At 29.5% G+C, this 25872-nt stretch overlaps 1 protein-coding gene across 1 annotated transcript; it reads right to left on the reverse strand.

Annotated features, from left to right (window-relative positions):
* Positions 1-16951: 16951 nt before the first annotated feature.
* LOC110283178 (uncharacterized) lies at positions 16952-21429 on the reverse strand. Its single transcript, XM_043055087.2, has 2 exons — positions 17913-21429; positions 16952-17796 (listed from the first exon to the last, which is right to left on the reverse strand). Exons 1-2 carry the CDS (start codon positions 21427-21429, stop codon positions 16952-16954), a joined length of 4362 nt encoding a protein of 1453 aa, XP_042911021.2.
* Between the last annotated feature and the right edge of the window lie 4443 nt (positions 21430-25872).

Below are 25872 nucleotides of genomic sequence, written 5' to 3' on the forward strand. Positions count from 1 at the left end.
AATGCTGGTGAGTAAATGAAGCTCAGTCATGCTTGATATTTATGCTATTAGAAACAAAAATATTAAAAATAATAAATAATTGTTCCTTCTTTACGTCAATATCATAATAAAAATATATTTAGTTCTGTAAATAAATGTAAGACTCACGATCATAATTGATATTTATGCAGCTACAAACTAGTAGATTCATCGTTAAATGAAATACGTGTAATGAATGAATAATAATTATAGTAATAATTTAAAGAAAAGAATAATAAACAAATAAGAATAATTAAACTATAATAATACTAAATGAATAGTGATAAATGAATTACTAATTCAGTTCTTTTTAACTGTACTAAATATATTAAATTGAATAAATATTTAGTTGAATAAAATACTAAAAATCATTATAGTTATGAATCTGAGGGCAAATGTTTGATGCCTTACAATCCTTAGTTTTAGCAAACTTAACATATTTACTCCTCACAGATATTCAGACATTTTTTAGTACACAAATCAATTCATTTCAAAATTACTTCCATTTCTTTTGCTCTTGTTATATTATTTACATTTAATCCTATAAAAATAATTGACTCATAACAGTGAAATTATTAAAAAAAATTAATTCCGGTATTTAATGAACTACTTTATTTTTTTGTATGATTTAGAGAACATGTTTAACTAGTTCTTTTTAATAATGGAGAGGAAACAAAACCACTCTACCTTTTTTTGTTTTGGAAAAACAATGGAAAAGAAACGGAACAATTATGGCAAAAAAAAAAGATTCCAATAGAATAAAAGAATATTGATATTTTTCTTTTAGAACGTAGTATCGAATTGTATCATTTGTTATAGTTTTTTTTATAGGAATAGAATATTTACCGGTGTCAAATTAAATTCTTGATATTACTTTTCTAACAATCTCCAGAGGGACAACCATCATTCATTTTTTAAGAAGAACATTATTACATAATAGTTTAAATCGTATTGATTTAGCGTTCGAGATTTCGAGTTTAACGCGATTAGTTACTACTTTCATTTAATGTTAATTTTATTTTTTGATAAATAAAAATTAGAATAAGCATTTTTATATAAAAACTTTTAAAACGTAATATTGTTATAAATATTATGCTTTTAAAGTTTTATAACTGTTGTTATAGATAGAATAAAAGAATATTGTTACTTATTATCAAATGAATAAAAGAATATTGTTACTTGTTATCAAATGAATAAAAGAATATTGTTGCTTATTATCAAATGAATGAAAGAATATTGTTACTTATTATCAAATGAATAAAAGAATATTGTTACTTATTATCAAATGAATAAAATAATATTGTTACTTATTATCAAATGAATAAAAGAATATTGTTACTTATTATCAAATGAATAAAAGAATATTGTTACTTATCATCAAATGAATAAAAGAATATTGTTACTTATTATCAAATGACTAAAAGAATATTGTTACTTATTATCAAATGAATAAAAGAATATTGTTACCTCCGTTTTTTAGGACGTAGTATCGATTTGTATAGTCCGTTTTTAATTTTTTAAAGGAATGAAATATTAACCCGCTTCAAATTGTATTCTTGATATTATGTTTCTAATAATCTATGTAGAGGCCACAATAATTTCTTTTTTAAAAGGAGAATTATAAATGGAACTGATACGTAACTTAAATCATATTTTTTGAATACTTGAGAGTTCGTGCAAGTACCTTAAGTTTATGATTTTTTTGTACTAATTTCAATTTTTTTATCAGTAAAAATGAAAATAAGAATGAAACAGTTTTATGATAAATACTTGAAAACTAAATATTTTTATCAATATGATGTTTTTTCAGTAATCTTTGAGTTATATTTCGTTAATTTTGAGACTAATTTCGTCGCGAAATCACGTGATTTGTGACAAAAACTCTCAGGTATATGCTGAAAATGTTTCCTTAATTTGAGATATCGTCGTAGTGTATTGTGGGAAATTATTAACTTGAATAACGAAACTAAGATGAAGGCTAGATGAACTAAAATAAAGTGACGAAATAATAAGACAGCACTGCATGCTGGTCAAAAAGTTGTCCCTGTACAAGGAAGATCCCGGGATTGAATCCCGCTTCGGGTGAGTGGATTTCTTTGTCCTGTCTGTCCTTCTTGTGCAATCCACCTATATGGTACCCACGATAAAATGATGATTAGAAAAGTTCGATACTTTATGCACTACGAGTTACTTTTTAATTCAGGAAAAAAATTAAATGACATAAAATTTCTTCCATTTTGACGAATTTCGTTTCCTTGAAATGGCGATAGTTATTTTGTCAATTTGACGAAATTCACTGGCAACATATACCAGAAACGGTTTCGTCAAAGACGAAGAAAACTTCGTGATATTTGAGTATCCATTTTTTGCCATGTTCTTATAGATTCTGCCTAAACATTTTGCTTTTCGTAGGATTTCTTGCATAGTTTGCGAAAAGTACAAATTTTATTAAGGAGTTTTTTAATTGTTTAAACAATTATTTTCACATTATCTTATTAACAAAATTTGTATGTCAATTAATTGTTCAATTGTATGTTAGTTATTGTTCAATTTTTGTTTAATTAAATCAGATTTCTAATGTCCCATCATTTTCATATAATTTTCTACTCATTTTTAAGAACTAAATACACTTTTATATTAAAATTGGTACGAATTGGCGATTGGAAAAATTGGTGAAATAGTACAACAATATAATATTAAAATTGGTCATAAGTCTAAATTATTAAAGAAAATCGGAAGTTTCATTCAAACTCATGTAGAAATGATAAAACTTGTTGAACCTTTTCTCAGAAAATAATGAAGCAATTTACAATTTATTTGTTTTATTTCTTATAGTATTAGTTTTTACACTAAAATGTTCAAAGTTTTTTAATTTTTATATTTTTTATTACTTTTGAAGTCCAATTTATGAACAATTCAAATTCAAAATTTAGTTTTATGAATTTTGAAAACAGATGTTCAAATGTGCTTCATAAAAATATACTTAGAAAAAAATATTCAAAAGTACCAGAACATGGTAAAATTCATCAAGTTTCTAGCACTAAGAGAACGCTAAATTTACGGTATTGATTTTAGGTAAAATTAACAATAAAAAATAGTTTTTTCATCACTATTCTGTTTAGTACTAAATGTGGTAAAATATAGTAATTTTATCAGGAAATCTTAGCATAACATAATAAGCAATTCGGTTAAATTTTCTTTTCAATTGTTTTGTATCTACTAAATGTGTGGTAAGAGCTATAATTCTAAGAACTAGAATTTTCGATGAACCGTTGCCATACGAACGCAACAATTACTGAATGAAGGGTTTATAAGTACTGTATATTTTGGTTCTATTAAAAGGAAGGTTTTTTTCCCCAGAAATCAGAAATGTCAATACCATGCAAGTACGATAATTTTAACGTTCTGTTTTGTTTTTTTCTTAAATTTAAAAAGTTATGCAATATTTTCTAAGAAAAAGTAAATCAGTGTTGCCCAATTAATATACACAGAGATAAAGCATCTAAACCACCTTAAACATGCGTGGGGGGGAATCCAACATTTAATTTGTTTAATAATTGTAATGTACACAGAGAAAAAAAATCTGGTAAAATTACCGTCTGAAAAAAATATCATAAAGTTAACAAATTTCATTATAAATTATTAAAACTTATTTTACTGTCAATTTAAAAAAAAATCATTACCAGAGATTCGATAAAATTTAGTGAGCTTTTCGGTGTTCTGATAAAGGCAGAAACATGGTAAATTTTACCCAATACTGGTAATTTTAAATATACTTTCTTTCTCAATATATGTATGAAATCAAAAAAATTCTAAAAAATAGTTACTGAAATTTATTGAACCATTGAACTGTTACTGAACCATTTATTTGATAATTTTTCCATTCATATGGTAAAGGTTAATCGGAATTTCAAGTTCTCAAAATTACAGTTCTTATTACCTAACATTTAATAAAAAATATAAAACTGAAAGTTAAATTTAATAGAATAAACGGTTTATTTGCAATGCTATAAAGTATCATGATAAAATTACAAAATTGCACCCTATCTGCTAAATTCTATTACACATTATAAAACCATATTTTAGTGCTAATTTGACAAAAATATTTACAAAAGTATTTCGGTAGAAATCACCGAGCTTTTTGGTGTTACCATAGAGCCACAAAAACGGTAAGTTTTACCTGATTCTGGATAAATTTCTGTCACAAGATACTATTAATCGATTTGAAATATCTATGTTAGTAAATAAAAAGTTCCCTTATTTCTCAAAAGTATCAGAATTTTTTTATAGTTTTCAGATATTTTTTAATTATTTTACTGTCTATCCTTACCACAATTAAACTCCCACATATCTTTATAAAAATTAATATTTTTATTTGATCAATACGGATCCTTATTTATTTTGTGCTGATAGCTTTAAAGGAAAAATTCAGATGCAATTTTTAAAAATTCTTTTGTTAAGTATTTCATTGACCTGAATTATTTTCAGGCAAATGCGACTGGATACTTTGCAATGTTTTAATATCACTCGACTATGACCGGAACTGCCTACGTGGTTCATTTTCAAAAACTTGGCTTGCTTTTTCTGTCCTCATTTTGTCTAGTACCCCAAACTTTACATTTCATTAACTTTTATACTTTTATTTACTATATAAGATTCTAGATTTCAAATGTCAACCTATCATAAAATATCACGATTCACATATTTGTTGAAATAAAGATGAGGCATTTGCCTTGCAAATAGTCATCAATTGTTATACTTAAATTTAAAAGCTCTTCCTATGTAATAAATTGCTGCTAGAAGCAATGAGTTTAAATTAACTGCGATTAGTTTTTCCTTTGCTTCGAAAAGTCTGAAAAATTGGAAATATAAACTTTTTAATTACTTTTAACTGAATTCGAAATTTAAACAAAATAGAAACGTCTTACTATTTTTTACTAGTAGTTCATTTACGTCGCACTAGAGCTGCACAATGAGCTATTGGCGAATTCTTTTTTTTTACAAATCATTATACCTAATCTTCATGTGACAGGTGTAAACCATTAAACCAAAACTCAAAAGCACCACAGTGTTATGGTTATTTTCTCTTTTTTGTGTGATTTTCAATAAATCAAAAAAAGAGAAATATTTCATTACGAATTGTCTAATGCTTTGTGCTTTTAATATATAATTACATTTTCATAAAAATAAATTTATTTTATTGACTGATTTTCATTTTATTGTTCTTCTAACACTTGATTTTTCCAATCACACCTTATTATTTAATAAATTAAATAATTGATAAATTTTACAACAGTAAAAAGGCCGAACTGCATGCTGAAATATGGATGACATATTTCCTAACAGAAACTAAATTAATATCTTATTTAATCCGTTTTTCAGTAAATAAAAATAATTAATATAATCGATATTCTCTTAATACCACAACCTTGAATTGAGTGCAGATTAAGAAATAATTTTAGAGACTCTGAATCTGCCTAACACATTGGCAAAGAATTCAAAAACCTTTATATGATTGTTAATGTGCTGAAGTCATAAAAATTCATTATTTCTCACACTTTCTTTTCCGCCATTACATTTGAATGCGCAAGGTCAAGAAAACGAGCCTGGGCAATAAATAAAATCGATTAATAGCCACCTTAACTTTAGTAAGCGAAAGCAATTCTAATGTATACTTGGCGCTCGCGCTTTTGATTTGTGGATGGACAGAAGTGTCCTGTGTTGCTCACCCTGCCGAAACACCCTCTGGACTATTTTCAAAATTTTTTATATTTAATAATTCATATGTACATAAAAATAAAAATTTATCTTAACTTTTGCGCTCCATATGACTTACTGAAATAAAGGATCCTTTTATATTTATCAGAATTTGGTTCTTCATTTAAGCAGTTTATGATGTTTAATATATCATTGCTAGCCTGTATCATTCTGGAATAAAATAATTACAATTGGTAATACAACGATAAACATTATATTGACTAATGGTAAACCATCGAACATTTTCAACAAAGAATAATTCCAACATCAGCAAATAATTTCTTCCGTGCGAATTAATATTTTTTAAAGTATTAAAATACAAACATAATTCCAAATAATCACTTCTTCACTCAAGTATGCAAACGTACCAACCCAAAATATAATTTTTGCACCCTACAATAACTGTAACAAAATATTTTGCTATTAAATTTATTTTATTCGTTATAATTTTGCTATTAAAGTAATTTAAATTAATCAATAACAGACAGCAGATCTGTAAAATGTACTTTACCTATTAGTTATTAGCAAATGCATTTTTGTTTTAGAGTATAGCTCAATGGAGGATATTCAAAGAACATATTTTATTGTATTTATTAAAATATTTCTCTGGGAACTTAACAAAATAATTTTAATTAAAAAACATAAATTAGCATAAGAAATGCATCAAAGTCGAATGACTATTAAAACTTTTATTCTGGTTAACATTCAAGCAAAGCCTTTATACAAAATAAAAAAAGAATAATGAATCTCGGAAAACCTACAAAAACACTAAATTAAAAAGGAACAATGGATTTAATTAAAATGAAATAAAATTTTATATGATATATTAAATGATGACTTATGAATTATTTTCAAAGAAATTAATTTAAAATTGCTTCACAGTAGATGTCACCGACCTTTATTTTGAATAAAAATCTAATGAGAGACTTTTATGAACATAAAGTTTATCTATAGTATTTTAGAAAACTCAATAATTTAAAAATAAATTATTAACATATGAAATCTTCATTTGAATAGTGCTTTATTCATTTTAAGTAATTGGGTTTTATGAATAGATATTTTTCCTATCCTATCTGATATGTAGTGCCCTCTGTTGTTCATAAGAAATAAACTTGAGTTGTATTAATTTTAAAATAAGATAGAAATATTTTTGTATATGTTACCGCAAAATCACAAAGTCTGAGAAATCCTTGGTTTTACCGGTGAAACTTAGGATTTACCAAAATAGCTTGGTAGAATTCCGAAGTATGCATTAGTATGATTCAAATTCAGACTTTTACCAGGTCTTCGCGGATATACATTGAATACTGTTCAGTTGAAGAGGGCCGTAAAAAATTGAAGAAATTTAACCTTCGCCAACAGCATCCTTTATCAGAAATGTTGCACAATGTGTGTCTTAAATAAGTTAAAATACACCGAAATGTTTTGATTGAAAATATAAATAGTAAAAGTGATTAAAATCAGGTATAAATTTAATATTATGTCGATGAAACTGTCTCACAATTATTTTTTAAAGAGTTACAAAACAACTCTTTCTTTTCAAACTTTTACCGGAAGGTGTAGGTAACTCCCAGGTTTTACCCCAAAGAATTAGTGAAAGTCCGAAATGGAAACATCATGAAGTATACTTCTTAAATTCCAATTTTACCGGTGAAACATAGGATTTACTAAAGTTTAAGCTTTTACAGTATATATACACATGAAAATAAGGCTGGCTCTTATTTTTATTAAGTAAAGTTCCTCCCGTAATCAACTGCATGCCATTAAAATTTGTAAAACAATGGAGTAATAAATAAATTCGTGTATCTGGGATATACTGTTTATAGTAATGAAGTTAACAAAGTAGGTAAGATTTTGGAGAAAAATCTCTGAAGTCGAAAAAAAAATTTATTATTTTAAAATATTTAAAGATGAATAATAAAGTTCTGTATTTATATTTATCATTAGAAATATGGATTTAGCCTACAAATTTTGAAACTAATTGTGTATAATAAACTGTTGACAAGATGTGCCCATATTCGTTTTATTTGCAGTATTTTAAAGATAGAAAAAGAACATTACTTTCTTGAGCAGAAGTTTATAGATTCTTTCGGAGATAAAGTTCTTTTTTCTTAAATTTTTAATAAAAAACATTATCTGAAGAAAATTAGGAAGGGTAATTCTGTTAAATATATTGCAAGCTTTTTAAAGTCACTCGAATTCAAGAATTTTCCTATTCGAAAAATCTGCCTCTATAAATTTATTTGTATTTAAAAGTCATTATTGCGAGATTTGGGCAATAAAAATATATAAGATGTGAACTATTATGTAGTGTTTTACACGGGGGTTTTTTTAGAAAATATTTTAATTTTTTTTTGTTATAAAAGAGATTTTGGTTACATCATTATCGTTCTCATCAAAATTCAAGGGAGTGAACAGTAATAGTAGGGGAATTTCGGGGGTTCTGCCGCACTTGCGAATCGGCTACTGCCGCACTTAGGGTCTATGACCTCTCGACTTCAGTCACTACCTTGAGATACTGCCGCACTAGGGGATACTCTCACTTAGAGATTTTTATCGGAAAGTTGGTTTTTATCTACCCNAGATGAATAATAAAGTTCTGTATTTATATTTATCATTAGAAATATGGATTTAGCTTACAAATTTTGAAACTAATTGCGTATAATAAACTGTTGACAAGATGTGCCCATATTCGTCTTATTTACAGTATTTTAGAAATAGAAAAAGAACATTACTTTCTTGAGCAGAAGCTTATAGATTCTTTCGGAGATAAAGTTCTTTTTTTTAAATTTTTAATTTAAAACATTGTCTGAAGAAAATAAAGAAGGGTAATTCCGTTAAATATATTGCAAGCTTTTTAAAGTCATTCGAATTCAAGAATTTCCCTATTCGAAAAATCTGTCTCTATAAATTTATTTGTATTTAAAAGTCATTTTGAAATCTGGTCAAAAGTCATTGTGAAATCTGGGCAATGAAAATGTATAAGATGTGAACTATTATGTAGTGTTTTACACGGGGTTTTTTTTAGAAAATATTTTAATTTTTTTTGTTATAAAAAAGAATTTGGTTACATCATTATCGTTCTCATCAAAATTCAAGGGAGTGAACAGTAATTCTAAAGAGCGATATTTCCAGAATTGTGATTAACTTATCGTTTGCGAGCTTTATATTCTGGACATATTTTAAAATGCGTGTTTACGAAAGTGGACATAACTCGAAATGCATATTTAAGAAAATGGTCAGAGTTTAAGAACATTAAAATAGCATTTGATTCTATTTTTTAAGCTTCTGTTATAAAAAAAAATTTTTTTTTCACAGATTAAATTAATGAATAAAAATAAATTCATCATGTGATATCGTTCATTTGCCTTAATTACTAAATACAGTCATTCTGATCTTTAAATCCGGGACTCCGACCCGTAATTACTATGCTTAGTGTTTAAAAAGTAAGAAAAAAAGTACGCAGTTTCTCCTTTAGTGGTTGAACACGGAAAAAGAGGTTTTTTTGTTGTTTTCTTCATTTCTTAACACGCATTTCTTAATATTTTCTTAAACACGCATCTCGAGCTGTACCCATTTTCTTAAACACGCATTTTAAGCTGCGTCTATTTTCTCATACACGTATCTCGAGCTGTACCCATTGTTTTTTAAACAAGCATTTTCAGTTACGTCCATTTTCTTATACACGAATTTCGAGTTCTGCCCATTTTCTTAAACACTCAGTTCGAGTTGTGAACTGAATAAAAAGTTGAACAACACTATGATTACTCTCACCACAGTACTTTATCAAAATTGGCTTCGATCTTGAAACATTGAAACAGTAATCTAGTTACCTAGTTGAAATCAGTGGCTACATTACAAAGTTGAGTTTCATTCTTGGTGATCATATAGTTACTTCAACAATGCGCTACTAATAAGCAAGCGACCTTAAAAAAAGTAATAAACTAATTAACGCATTCTTGAGCTATAAAGTAAACGAAAGTAAAACACTGACTCTATGACATTCATATTAGATAGCTATACGATCGTTAAATAGCATGGTTATTGCAATCAAATAAAACTGGTCAAAGTCAAGATTCTTCCTTTCCTAACAAACATAAATTTATAAATCGGAAAAAAAATAAAAATTTAATATTTTTACAACATGTCAAAATTCTCAAATCTGTTTTCAGTAGCTTTGCAATTTCATGAAATCCACAAAACTCAACCAAAATTGTGTTTCAAAATAAGAAACACTTTCGTTTTGAAACCCTCAACTTGTACGAGGCAAACAATTAATCCATTATTTAGCAGTAGAACTAACCCATCAAGGCGCTGCAGCAGACCCAACAACTTCAAATCCTACCGATGGATCCTCATTAGGAACTTCAACCAGAAACGATCGCTGTTCCACGGGTCACATTTTGTCAACAATTTAAATTCTATGGCTTATCCTCCAGCATCTTCATACTTGCAAGACAAATTTAACTTTAATGAGATCCCCCTTTTCCGACCGTACTCATCAACCTCTATTTTGCATCTCATTTGCAAGTTCAAGGGTCAGAACGTGGTGAAGTTTGATGTGCTTCTAGAAAGTAAAAAGAGAATTATTGTCATTGAAATTCGTTCGAAAATTTGTAGATTTGAATATTCTTTCCAGCATTTGCATTTACGATTTCATTTTATATAAATTTGTTTTCAACATTTAATCNGATTGGGCTCAAAATTGCAAGATTGTGAAGTTAAACATTGAGTGTTGTAAACTGAAAAATGGGAAGGCTGTTCTTCGCCGGTAGTTATATATATATATATTCAGTTCAAAATGTAGAGAAACCAAGAGAAAAATTACAGAACAATGAAAAAAGAGGAAAAAAGAAAAATAATAATAAAAATAACAAAAAAAGGGGAAAACAGGACAAAAAATTTTAAAAAATCCGGAAAATAAAAGATATAATCTTTTCATCAGCTCACACGATTATATCCGCAAAAAAGAGTGCTTTCTAATATTGCATCAATACAGCCAAAGCAAAAATATCAATACACTAGTGGGGGAAGCACTCAATAATTTTACAAAAAAATTACAACAAATAAAATAGAACACAATCAGTAAAAATATCACGTAAAAACAGAAAATAAATCATAAGGAGAAAACAGAATAAAACATGAACTGAAATCTATAAAGCGAGTAGCGAATTCAAATGAACTTACATAAACTTCTATTTACTTGCGGGTTATGCGCAATAAATAAAACTTTTTGTTTTTCTTATTTTTCATCGTGTTTTTTTGTTTTTGTTTATTATGCTATGTATATATATAACGTTATTATCACTAATATATTTTGCTTGCTTCGACTATAAAAATACAATATTAGAAAGCATTGATTTTGCGCATATAAAAATATCGTGTGAGCTGATGATGAGATTACATCTTTTCGTTGCTAAATTTTCAAATGTTAATTCATTTTTTAAAATTTTGAACATTTTTTTTTCTTTTTTTATTTATTTCCTTGTTTTTTTTTTTTTTTTTTTTTTTTTTTTTTTTTTTTTTTTTTTTTTTTTGTTTCTACCTATCTATCTATTTTATATGTATATATATATAAAGCAAAATTAAATATGAAAAGCTAAATAATAAATTTAAAAAAAATAGAACACATAACTCCAAGTTAAAAAACAAAGCCCAGCCACTAAAATTATTGTAAAAAATAGTTTTCAGATTTCAGTTTTTTTAATTTTAGTACTTACATATTTTTTATTGCTCTCATGAATAGTATCAAGATTGCTGTTACTCCTGAGGTTAACTAAAGTTTTATTTTTACTGCTTCTTAAGAGAAATTAGGTTACTTTTAGTATAAACTAATCCGAAGAAACAAATAATGTATTTTCAGCATGTTTCTTATTTTTTACGAATTTTAATATATATGTATTTTATTTATTTATTCTCCGCCAAAAAATAAATATTTTGCTGCTACAAATTTTGAAAAGAAAAATAGCGAAACAAATGCCTATTGTTAAAAGAAAACAATTTTCAAACTTCAGAATTAAGTTATAAATACTTAATCAGTGTAGAAAAGTCCTTTTAAACAAATGGTATATTTCGTTTCACAAATTTTGAGTAAGCACTCAAGTCCCTGCGGCAGTATTATAGAAATAACACAATACTTCAACTGAGAATACTTATCGAAATAACACAGTACTTAACAATTTAAACTGAGGCATCTTTAAAATATTAATATAATTGTACTTTAAGTAAATATTTCAGCGATTTTTGAAAAGTAAGTTCATGCATTTTTTCTTATTTTAAGCAACTGGCTTGATTTGTTGAAATATTCAAAATTTTTAAATCGACTGTTGGAAAACAAAACTTTGTCCGAGAGGTTGTAGTATTTTATTTTTTTACCATTTCATTGAATTCTTTGATTATCTAAAATTCTTCTATGCGTGCTTATTTTAACGAAAAATCACAGTGAATGAAAAAAAACGAAGCTTTAAAGAGATCTTTCTTTTTTTGACAAAAATTAAATTCATCCTAAGGGAAAGTAGTAATGGTAAATTTCGAAAAACACTATATCTTGTTTATTTTTTATCCACTTATCTATTTATTTTTTTACGTTCTAAGAATCCACATAACGTCTCTTCTTTCGTACTTTGTGTTATTGCCAGTTCAGGCTAATCGAAATCCCTAAGGAGAAATCCGTAAGTATTTTTCTTACAATCATGTATTAACATTAAAGGGAGAGTTTGTGTCCGGTGTCTATGTGTCTCTTTACTTACTTCAGAACTGGGCTTTGAAATTTTGACAAAGGAGTAATTTCAGCCAACGAGGATTCGCGATCGCAACGCTCGAGTACGCCCTCTAGCGGGAGCCTGAAAATATCGGACATTAGTTCCAGCATAAAAATTGGCAATGACGGACGCCATTTTCTTAGCAGCAAATAAGAAGCAAAATTTCCCTAAGGAAAAGGTAGAAGAACTTGGAAAAACTAACCAGAGCATGCAAAACATGGAAGCAGAACACGCCAAGCATTTGAAGAACAATTTCTCAATAATTTTTACCTTTCTATTGCCAACAACATAACTTCTGATTTCATGGTCACTTGCTGTTACAGATGTGTGTATTACGGTAAAATAATTTTTTCTGTCTTCAATTCATTACAAGTTAAAGTGAAGTCAACATTGCTTTCGTCATTCCAATGAATAAATGTGAATTCAGAAAGTACAGAACTGTAATAGTTATAGAATATTCTTCTTCTTTATAGAATAGTATGTAATTCCGAAAACAACAATAAAGAATCATCTAATTACTTGAAATAGTACTATTTGTGCTGATTATTAATAAATTTTTATCGTTTTCTTGGTAAGTATTTTTTCTGTTTTGAAAGAATAATTTCAACTAGAATTCAGCTATTCTGTTTTTAAGCTACATATTCAAATTCATATCGAGAACTTACAATTATAAAATTTTGATGCTGGTATGTTATCTAAAAGTAATGGAGCGATAATCTATCAATATATTATTTGAAAATAAAATTTTTAAACGAAGAACATTTCATTTGGAATTCTGCGGATTTATAAAATAGGTGAGTGTTTTGATTTTTATAATAAAAATGTGCTTGTAAATTATTCTTCTTCGTATTTGATGATCGTTCTCAACAGAATGGTTTTTTACGTCTGATTAAGAACTATAAGAATGAAAAAAAGAAACTGTATGAAAGATTTTAAAATAGTTTTTAATAATAAGAATTCTTTATTTTACGTTTCTTAGTTCATGGTTTTTTGATAAAAATTGTTGTCAAAATAATTTTTTTGAAAAATTAAATGGTATAACATTATGTGCTTATGTATACTTCTGGCATATTCTATAATGTTTTAAGTAACATGATTCAGAAAAGTATGGAATAAAAATTCGGTACTTACGTATTAACACCACCGCAGCTACAGATTTGGTGGTTAAGTGCCGCCAATCTACACTTAAAATTTTTGCGACAAATCATAAAATAAAACATTTCATTCAAAGTCAAAGTATTCAATCGGATTTCGGAGGGAAATGGGCCGATATAGAGTTTAGCATAGATTCAAAACAATCTCTATTTTCTTTCACCCGGTCCCCATATGAACTCTAATAAATAAGATTCCAAATGAAATATTATTTCCAAAACGTACGTTTACTAAGATAAAGTTTAATGTCATGGGAATTGGTACATTTTCATTTTTTCGGTAAAATATTTCGCTCCTGAAAAAATAAAATTGCATTTTGTTTTGTTTTTGGCAAATCCCAAAGACGAATTTTCGTAGCACTAAAAATTGGCGTCAAAAAAGAATTGTTTCTTTTTTTTCTTTTGTGTGTGTTTCGTAAGCATTCTTTATTTTACTTTCTTCAGTTTCTAAATACTGATTTTTATTAAAACGTGAAATTTTTTGATAAAAATTGTTGTCAAAAAACTTTTTTTACGAAATTAAATTATGTAAAATTATGATGCTTATGTATACTTTTTGTTCATTTTAATTTTTGAGGTAATATGAACCTTAAAGCTCTGAAATGTAAAGTTTGAATAGGCCTTACATGTTATATCATTAAATTTAGTAAAACTATTTTTCGGGCATTAGGTTTTAACTGTAATAAGAAGATACAATGTTTTTTTCTGTTTATATACAAATATTTTTCCGATGTGTTTTGGATGTTCCTTCTCTAAAAAAAGAGAAACCATTTTGTTTTCGCTTGCATAAGAAAGAATATCAAAAATTTTTCCTTTTTAAATTTAATAAGCCACAATAAGGAAGGAATGTTACAATGCTACATAGTACATTAAAGATGTCTCTAGAGTAACTGAATGACTATTCATATAGAAATCGCAGGTATTCGTCTCATACAACAACGCCCCCTACAGTTCGTTGCGATCGCGAATTCTTTACTAATAAAGAAGTAAACTTTCAGATATTCAAAAAATTCTTTGCTCTTCAAAATATATAATAAATGCTTAAATGAAAAAGCATGAAATGAAGAATACTTAAAGATCAATTTCATGACTTCCACAGTTCAAATAATAATGAAATTATACTAAAGGGCTAAACACTCTCTTTGCGGTCATTCACCAGTCCCGATAATTCCTTCGTAAGCAGTATTAGTTCTTGTCATAAAACAGTTTTAAGTATTCACTTAAATTATCGACAAATTGTAATTATTCACTTAAATTACCGGCATTAAAAATTCTCACACGCTTATACTTCCTTCCCTTCTGCTTAGTAATGAATTTTAAAATAAACTTTTAAATTAAAAGTGTATAGTTAAAACAAATTTGAGGAGTTTACAAACGTAAATTAATATTTTTGCTTACCAAATATGCAATTAATGCATACACGCAATGTTTTAGATATAATTTGTGCATGAAGTTGATTGTTAAGTTTTTAATCTTTTAATGAATTTCTTGATCTGTAATTTATAATAGTAAAGAAATTATATGATTTTACAGCTAATAAAAATGTACGGACGGCAATATGAAAAACTGCAGCACCATCATTAAATTTTTATACATAGTGTTCAATAATGTGTGAGGTTCTTACATTCTGCGAAAAGCTCCAAAAATCGATACAATTTCTTTGGCGTTTATAGTAAAATATTTTAAAAGGATAAAAATGCTTGAATAAATTTTCATCCATTATCTTCCAAACTCAATTTTAAGATGGTTATTTACTTTTGGCGAAAGCAAACTTTAAAAAAATCGCCATTTATATATCTAAAACCGCCAATCTGCAGAATGCTATTCAAATCTTTAGATAAAACATTGAGGGTAAAAACTCAACGACTGAAATGACACAGGATTCCGTTTTAGGCAAACAAAGCTAAAAGAAATGTAGGCCCCACATCATGCGTTTTGCCTAGGGCCCGAAAATTCCATCTTAAAAAGTTGCCTTTACTTTCGGGGGAATGATTATTTCTATTTTCTTTGTTTTTCTTTAAAGAAAATTCCAAAAAAAAAAGAAAAAAAACCAAGCCTTTACAAAAGCAATATAAAAGAGCATTTTATGGTAAAAGTATTGACCGTGAATTTTGAGCAGCAACCATCAAAAAAAAACATAACAAATAAATTTTCAAGAAAGAAAATAAAGAGAAAAATTTTAGGAAAGGATAATTTAATGAAAAATGTGCTCGTCTAAAGAAGATGGATCAAAAGGAAAACTTGCACTCGTTTTTTTCGTTGTCGTTTTTTTACCCCTCAGATTTTCTCTTATTTTAGATTTTTACCGTGTTTGGATTCCTCTGAGTCGTGAAATGAAACTCAGTTTTAAAAACGGATTAAAAGCTTTCCGCTCTTCCGTGATTGACGAGATTTAAATGACATTTCCTCGTTCGTTTTTTACCATGTGGCTTGTCGATTAACAATTTTCGGTTGCATACTGATGGCTTTAAATTATTTTGTAAAGCCTAGCTCAGATTTATGGTGCGTGTTATGAAGAATGATTTTTTTACAACAACGGAATCAATAAAAGAAAGTAAAACCTAAACTGTTTAAAAGCACTCATTAATTTCTTATGAATAAATAAATATAGTTCAGTGCATAAGTCGTATTAGCATTTTCATGTCCTTAAAAATGTGATTTTATTGTTAATAATTATTATCATTTTATTGGTCAACTCTAATAACTAGTCAATTAAAAGAATAAAGAATTATTAAATATTTGTTTTTATCAAGTTAGCCTTTTTTACAATTGAAAAGGTTTTATGGGTAAAAGCTATTGTCTTATTTTAAATTTAAACAGCTCACTTAATAAAAGTTCTTTTTCTTCTGAGGACTTCTGATGATATATTTTAAATAGCTTATTATATGTTTGGTACACAGTAAACTTGTATTTCTTGTAAAAAGTGCATTAAAAATGCGTGATTTGCTCGTTTTGCGTAAGGATATATTATTTTATTTTTGCTGCAGAGCATTTTGAAAATAAACCATTCCTGCAATATCCAGTGTTTGGCAACTTGAGTCATAGAAGTTGTGGCATCGATTTTCTGATAAATATCGATCCAGAGTAACTGGTACCAAAGACAGAACACCTATACCCAACACAAGACAATTGTTGGACTTTGTTGAGAATAAATTAGACTGAATGTCACGTAGAACAAACTGAAAACTTAACTTTTATTTATATAAAAAATAATATTAAAAAAAACAAGAAAAGATGTTGCCAACACAGGAAACTCAAAACTATCTAACTAATCTCGAACTCAACCTCATCATCCTCCCCACCCTGGTCGACCTCGAGGGGGATGACCAAAGCTACCGGACGGGTTATATTGTGACCATTAACTCTCAGCTCACAGGATCTTATTTTCCCATCTCGTCCTTCATGCAAGTTCACCACTCTAGCTTTCTTCCACATGTGCCGTGGTCGGACATCCTCTTGTAGGAGTACAATATCGCCAATTCGGATGTTAATGATATTGTCCTGATTACGAACTTGATGAAATGACCGCAATTGAAGCAAATATTCCTTGGACCATTTTTTCCTAAAGCAGTCGAGTAAGTCCTGCAGCTGCTTGTAGATTTTTCTTAGCTTTGTGTTGTTATTTGGGTTGGATGGAATGGCCGTTAGTTTTCGTCCTGTCAAGAAATGGCTTGGTGTTAAGGCTGTGGAACTGTCATCTTTTCCACCTTCGTATGCCAATGGTCGACTGTTCAGAGCGGCTTCTATTCCAATGAGGGCCGTGGACAGACCTTCCTCGTCAAGAAGTGCTCGTCCGAGTACCTTTCGTAGACATCGCTTGACAACTCCTATTAGGCGTTCCCACCAGCCTCCCCACCAAGCCGCTCGTGGGGAGATAAATTTCCAAGTTATGCCATTTTGGGCATAATACTGCTGAGTTTTAGCTGATGACAAAACTTGCCATAACAGAGTTATGCGTTGCTGAGTCTTACAGTTGTATACAAAACGCAGAATCCAGGCAGTCACACGAAGAAGTTTCGTATAAGAACTATAACGAGATATATCTATGATGGGTTCTGTAGTTGCAACGTAGGAGGATTGAAATTTGGTTTTTCGTGATTCAGCTTCAACTAAAGGCTGTGTACGTGTATATAAAACTTTGTTGGCCAAGTTTCTGGATCATTTTTTAGCCATTTCGGGCCGCGCCACCAAGATTTTAAAATCGATAATTGTGATGGAAAGGTACCACGTGTAAGATGATCCGCAGGGTTATCCGTACCGGGACAGTGGCGCCATTGTGCTGAAGTAGTGTTTTGAAGAATTTCTGTTGTTCTGTTGCAGACAAATGTTTTCCAAAGGTTGGGATTTCCCTTTATCCAACTTAAAACTACAGTAGAATCGCTCCATAGTATGGCAGTGTAAGAATTCATGTTCGTTTCCTTGCAAAAATACTGGAGTAGGCGAGCTCCTAGTAGTGCAGCTAACAATTCAAGTCTCGGAAGGGTGACCCTTTTGATTGGGGCTAGTTTATTTCGACTGCAAATGAGATGGATCTCTGTAGAAATATCATCTGCGTGACGCGCGTACAAGCAAGCACCATATGCACGTTCCGAAGCGTCGCAAAACACATGTATGGTAACGTCGGAATTTTCGGAAAAGCCAATCCATCTTGGGATGCATATTTCATTCAGATAGTGTAATTCATTTATCCACTTGTGCCACTGCTGTGCTACAGATGGAGGTAATAGTTCATCCCACTGAATACCACTAAGCCATGTATCTTGAAACAATATCTTCACAACTACTGTAACTGGAGCAAACAAGCCTAGAGGATCGTAAAACTTTGACATCAACTTCAGTAGTAAGCGTTTTGTTACTGGTTCTTTACATGCTTGAACAATTTTTGTCTGCACATCAATTTGAAAAACATCACTGTTAGTATCCCATTTAACACCCAAGACTTGCGTGATATCCTTAAACGAGACGTTTTCTTGTTTCCACATATCTTTCAAAATCTTAGAATTTGTAGTCCATTTGTCTAATGGTAGGCTAATAAGTGATGTAAGTTGCTGCAGTTCTTGGTAAAGAATCAGAGCTTCAGTATCCGTAGACGTTCCGGTTACAAAATCATCCATATAGGTGTTATTCTCAATGTGTCTAGTTGCTGTAGGATATGCTTGTTTGTGTTTTGTAGCCAATTCACGAAGAGAAGCTGCTAATAAAAATGGACTAGAGACGAGTCCAAATGGAAGACGTGTGAATCGATAGGTTACAATTTTATCTTCAGTGCAGAGTTTCCCATCAGGAGTATATGTAGTATTGTACCAAATAAATCGTGTTGCATCTCTGTCTTCTTCTGCTAGAATCAGCTGCAGAAATGCTTGTCGCCCATCACTAGTGATTGCTATTTTAGAAAGTCGAAATCTCAACAATGTGGCTAAGATATCGGGAAGAAGATTTGGTCCTACTTCAAGAGCGTCGTTCAAAGATGGGTGACCTGGAGAATGTGAAGATGCATCAAAAACTATACGCCACTTAGTTTCTCCATTTGTGATTTTCTTTACAGCGTGATGGGGCAAGTAAAATAAACGTTCTTCATTATGTGTTTCTGAGACAACTTCAACGTGTTTTTTATCAATGTAATCTTGCATGTGCTCAATATATTTTTCTTTGAATTCTGAATTTGCATGCATTTTCCTTGTTAAAGATTTAAATCGTTGAATTGCGACTTCATAATTGTTCGACGAAAGTTGAACTTCTGGTTTCCAAGGCAATTTTACAACTCTTCTACCATCGATGATTTCAAAAGATTGATGAAAGTTCGTTAAGAGTTCAGAGTTGTGAGGACTTATTTTTTCTTGTGTTGGTTGTATGCCAATGCTCTCTAAGTTCCAGAAATTTCGTACCACATTATCTAATTCCTGAGTTGAAGTATCCACATCAACATTATGAACCGTTGAAATGAAGGAAACTGTTGCGTGTGATCGAGTTCCACTAAGTACCCAACCAAAACTTGATGGGACCAAGGCCAGAGAATCCGACAACCTGACTGGAGCTTCAGAATTCATAACAATCCAGTAGTAATCTGCACCGATTAAAATCTCAATTGGTAAGTTCGACAATGAATCATCTGGATCAGCAAGTTTCATTCGCTTGTTTTTAGCAAAGAGTGAAACATCCGTTGATGAAGGTAGGTGTGATGCATATTTGTTGGAGCTTTCAAATGCAGTAACATTAACTTTAGATTTGTCCCAGATACTTGATAACTGAAATTTGACTTGTCTTCGCATGTAGCCAACATTAGCTGGGGATTCAAAGGCTTGAATGTCCAAATGTCTGGTTGAAATTACTGGAAGTTTTAAAGTATCCACAAGATTAGAAGAAACGAAACTAGATTGACTTCCACCATCCAATAGACAACGTGTCAGTTTTGTAATGCCAGTGGGCCCAGTTATGAAAACTCGTGCAGTTTGCAAATGAACGAAATTGGAAGGCGATACATCAATTTTGTTTGTAGATGTAGCCACAGGCTGCTCATTGGTTAGAGGTTTGCATATTGATGTATGGTGTTTTCTCTTGCATTTGGAACAGACAAATTTTTCTCTACGGGGGCAATTTTTTTTGGTATGTCCTCGGTTAGTGCACAAAAAACATCTATTACTAGTCTTCAATTTCTGTATGCGCGCGTCTATGTCCGTTACAACATTGCACTGTTGAGGCCAATGTCCGACAGTTTCACAGAAAGGACAAAAGGGTGACATTATTTTACTTTTGGTAACTGATTTAGAATTCACGTTAAAATTTTCTAAGGAGGATTTAATAGGATAGTCTGGAGCAAGTGAACCTTTAATATTACTTGCAGTAATTGATCCCTCGACCTCTTCTGATAAAAATTTCATTAATTTTGAAATATCGCTTTCACCAAAATTTTCACGTTTGGCATGTACAATCCAGTTACGACAGATTTCATGAGGAAAAGCACGAAGTATTTTAGGAGCCAAAATTCTTCCGTATGATTGAGTTTTTTCTCCTAAAGCATCTAAAGCCTGTATTCTTCGATTACAATCAATATATAACTCATTTATTGCTGCTGGAGAGTGATTTTTGACAGGTTTTAGGTTTTCTAAATAATCGAGATGAGCCTGTATTATTTTATCTTTATCGCCATATTTCGATTTCAAAATATTCTTTGTTGTTGCATATGTTTCTGCAGTTATATTAATTCCATCAACTATTCGTTTTGCTTCTCCATCTAAATATCCCCGCAAAAAAACATGCTTGTCAATCAGCGATAAACTTTCGTTTTTGTCGATACAGTTTTCAAAACGCTCCCAAAAACTATGGAATTCTTCAATTTCGCCGTAAAACGTATTTATTTTTATTGTAGGCAACTTTACTGTAACATTTGAAGGCGAAGCTGAAAAATTATTTATATTGGCAGCTGTTGGCGATGTTTCAGAAATTGAATTCGTGTTCCGATTCGCTGTTCTTTTGAAATTAAATAACGCCAAATGAGCATATTCTGTGTATCTTTCGCATTCTATTATGTCTTCCTGATATTCTTCATCATTTAAAAAATTATGTATTTCATCGTCTGCCAAGGTTAATTCTTTAATTTTATCTTGTAAACGTTCAATATTGTATTCCTTTTCAGTTTGTGTACTAGCAGCATCGTTCAATTTCGTCGTTAGTTTCGTAATGGCGGTACGTAGCGTTGTTCGTTTGCGTTTAAATATTACAAGTTTTTCACTACCGGTAGCCATTCCAATTCAGATTTATGACGAAAGTAATTAAAACAAGTTCAGTATGACTTACCGAGTTATTTCGGCACCAAATGTTGGACTTTGTTGAGAGTAAATTAGACTGAATGTCACGTAGAACAAACTGAAAACTTAACTTTTATTTATATCAAAAAAAATATAAAAAACAAGAAAAGATGTTGCCAACACAGGAAACTCAAAACTATCTAACTAATCTCTAACTCAACCTCAACAACAATGATCAGTGTCTTAAACACCGTACCTTAATGACAAATACACAGAAAAAAATTCGAATAAAATCATCGTAAATTATAGTAACGACATTTCTGATTAAAAAAAAACACTATCTTGGTTTTTTTTTTAAAAAAATAACAAAAGTATTCAATATTTAAACCATTCTTTTGGTAATTTTTTTATTCATGATTTGCCGGAAATTCTGGAATTTAAAATTATAGCTCTTGTTACCACACATTAGATGTAAAATATGAAGTTCAAAACCAAATTTAACCAAATGAATACTTCTTTTGCCATACTCTAAAGGTATTTTGATAAAATTACCAAATTTTACCTCATTTACAATGCTATAAAACGTTTTTTCTTCTTTAATTTTTTTTTTACCAAAATCATTACTAAAGTGCTTTAGTAAAAAATACAGAATTTTTTAGAGTACCCATAGAGTCAGAAACACGGTAAATTTTTCCATATTCTGGTTGCTTTAACCGCACTTTTTTCTCAGCGCAGGCTTTAATTCATATTAATATACTTTTTTAAATTTTACATAAAAAGTATGAAGTTACAATTAAAGACAGTCAATTGTAGCACGATAAACTTAAAAGAACGAAACATTTAAGCTTCCTATCATTTTTCTTATTTTTAACAATTTTTTCTTCGACTACTAAAGTTTATATTTATATGGATGACATGCATCATTAATCCTTTTAAAATAATAGAAGAAAACATTTGGGAAAGGGATTTTGCTTATAAATACTAAATGATTTTCCATAAATTTTTCATGTGGACTTTTCTCTTTTCTTTGTTTATAGTGGAAATTTACCAAATGACAGAAGGAAATAAATGCAAGTAAATAAAAATATGGCAAAAAAATAACGTTTTACGATTAATAGAACTGAATTATAAGATTAAATATTTGAAATTAGTTGGAATAATTTAAATTTCTACATAAATGTCTAGTATGAAAAATAAGCTTAGAATGCTGATAAAAATTCACTTAATCAGGTTTTAATATAATACATTTTACTCAAATAAAGCAGAAAAACATAGCTTTAAAACTATAAATCATTGAGAAGTGTGCATTGCTCTTTCAGTTTAAAAAATATAATTGTACAGAAAAATATTCCAGGTGTAATTATTGTACTAATGTCATTTGGTACAATAGGTAATGTCATTTCTGACAAAGAAAAATCTGAATTCTGGTAAGAAAAATCAAAATATTATTTAAAATATTCATTTGGTATTTTTTCTTTTCATACAGTAATAATTTACTGGAAATTCTAGTTTTTAAATTTATAGTTCTTATTTTCACACATTTAGTAAGAAGAACAAAACTGAAATGAAAATTTTTCTGCCAAGCTTTTGGGTAACTATAAAAACTTACCAAATTTCACTTATTATAAAGTTGTATTTTATTGTCAATTTTAGCGAAATCATTATCAAAGCGCTTCGTTAAAAACATATCTAGCTTCTTTGGGTTTCCACAGAGACACTGTGAATTTTATTGTATTCTGATAGTTTTGGCTAGGCTTTATTTCCTCAGATGATAATAAGCATACAATTGCTCAACGTTCATTAATATCAACAAATGCAGAGTTAAATTAAGGTAAATAAAATCTTGATAATTATTTAGAACTTTGCGAGAAAAAACATGCAATTTGAGCATGCATTAATCTGATCAGATTTTACCAGATTATTTAATGCGTAAAAATGCTAATAAATATTTCAAAAAATTCTTGTTTATTCATTAAAAACCAAAACGTTTATTAAATTTTTGATTAATATCATAAAATTATATCTTACAATTATTTCATTGTTGTTTTATTGCTAGACTTAAATTAAAATCTTTTTTTAATCTAGAGTTATTCTTATTAATGCTAACAAAAATTAAAAATGTTCTTATTTAGATTAATAATCGTAAAACAGTTTAGCAATATTAATACGATTTATTTGGGTGAGAATTCTTTCGTGAAAAAAATTGCTTTTTGGACTTTTATTTAATTTGTAAGCTTATTAAGTGCAAATATTAATTTTAGAGATGAGTAATCAATTTGTTAATCCAATACTTTATGAAGACAGAAAGTCATTAAGTACTTGCTTAATTAAACTCAATAAAAACCAATTTCGAAACATGAATTTTAATCAGGGATTTTGAAAAGTGCGTTTCGCTTTTCTACGTTTTGATATATTGTAATAAATACTTTCATGTAAGCAAACTAACTGGCTATTACTTCATCTCAAAGTTTTTTACTACGTGAAAAAAGTTAATTGCAAATGTAATTACAGTTTAAGCTAATTTTGCTTGAATTTATTTTATATTAGAAGCAAAGATAAANGCGTCTCATACAACAACGCCCCCTATAGTTCGTTGCGATCGCGAATTACTTCATCTCAAAAATTTTTATTACGTAAAAAAAGTTAATTGCAAATATAATTATAGTTCAAGCTAATTTTGTTTGAATTTAATTTATATTAGAAGCAAAAAAAGGGTACTAAATAATTAAGACCCATTGTTCTGAACTTCAGTGTGCGAAAGTTATATTTTTTAATTGGCTTGATTTTTTTTATATTGAAGTAGGCTATAAAAATTTATATTGTGCAAATTTGATTTGGTCGTTCAAGGTCATTTAAAAGTCTTTAAAAGTGAAATACAAGTATATTTTATTGGGTTTATCCAAAGAAAGCAACAACACCCCAAACTTTTGCTTCGCTGAATTAATAAATTATCACTGCCTTGTTATACTCATGCGCACGTTTCCATGGGGCTGTGATGCCACAATAGGCATTACATATTTCCCAGCTTTTAAAATTTCTTTAATTTCTGAAACTTATTTTTTTTAATCATTCTTAATCAAATTTTGTTTAAATTAATCCAACTATTTATTTTTCATTCATTTTATAAAAAGCGAGAATAAAATATTTCATTCTTTCCTTAACAATCAATGTAACGACTAACTTTTTAATTTCATTACTAATGTAAGACTTATTAATTCACTGTGACGACTAAATGGAAAATAAATATTTATTTATAACTCTTTATTTTTAATTTCTCAGAACAAAAATGATTCAGTCACACGGTTATACTAATTTCCACAGTCTTTTTGGTGATTCTCTTTCTCAAAATTATTTTCAAACTTAGTATTGCTCATAGGGGGTAGACTTTATTGTTGGTTATGTTATCTTTCGATAAATCGCCAACCATAAATATCTCTCCATGCTCCATCTGTTCCTCGGAAACAATTCATTTACTTTAAATTTCGATTTACGGGTGATAGCCCGGGGGGGCCTCTCAGTTCCAACATTTAAATCGATATCTGTGTTTTTATTTTATATTTTGCAACCGTCGTCGGACAGCAGACCCAAATTTAGGGTTTAGGACTACTAGTGTTGTAATTTTAGCGAACTCTATAGCCTTGTAATTTTGAACACAATCCAGAAGACAAGGAAATTCCTGTATTAAGTATTGGGAGAAATTTGCCTTCGTGGAGGACTTTTTAAGTGGACTGAACAGCATTTGCGTTACATGGAGAGGAAGACCACGAGAACCTCTTACGGTTATCCTGATTGCAAGAGGACTCTAACACATGATCCGTCTATTAATGAGGATATTTCACGTCAGCACTAAGCCTGATGCGGAATTCGAATCAGCCAGTCATCGCTGGGATTCGAACCCAGTTCACCTCATTGGAAGGCGAACGCTTTATCCCTTGAGCCCTCGCGGCTCAAATAGATATCTTTACAAAATATTTTTGATGTGAAGAGAATTAATTTCTTGATCTCTCTGAGGGAATTCTTTTCCTCATTTTTATAATTTTGAAATGTGACCATGTTCAATTTAACCTTTACATAATAAATTAATTTTTCCTAAACGACTTTATTCATTTCTCAAGGATAAATATCCCTACATCCTATCCAAGTTAAGATGCATCTGAAATGGCCATAATACTTCAATTCTACAAAGAAACTACATCCCACAGCTGCCACTACAGGGGCATTGTTGCTTTTCAGAGTTATGCTTTGACAATTTAATGAAAAATTAAGTTTTTCGCGTCTTCTGCCCTGAAAAGTTTGGTTGAGCAACAGCATCCCAACAATTTCTTTACTTAATATTATTATCTCCCTACTGGGACAAGTTCTGTGACCAACACTTTCTTGAGTTATTGAAACTTTCAGTAAATATAGCAATTCAAATTTTCAAAAATTCCAAAATCTAAC

The sequence above is a fragment of the Parasteatoda tepidariorum genome, chromosome 5 (assembly GCF_043381705.1).
Source record: "Parasteatoda tepidariorum isolate YZ-2023 chromosome 5, CAS_Ptep_4.0, whole genome shotgun sequence".
Taxonomy (NCBI): domain Eukaryota; kingdom Metazoa; phylum Arthropoda; class Arachnida; order Araneae; family Theridiidae; genus Parasteatoda; species Parasteatoda tepidariorum.

Coding starts and splice junctions, on each gene's coding strand:
- LOC110283178 (XM_043055087.2), bottom strand. CDS start 21,429: ATGGCTACCGGTAGTGAAAAACTTGTAATATTTAAACGCAAACGAACA. Junction 17,797..17,912: donor TGCGGATCATCTTACACGTG/GTACCTTTCCAT, acceptor CACAGCCTTTAG/TTGAAGCTGAATCACGAAAA.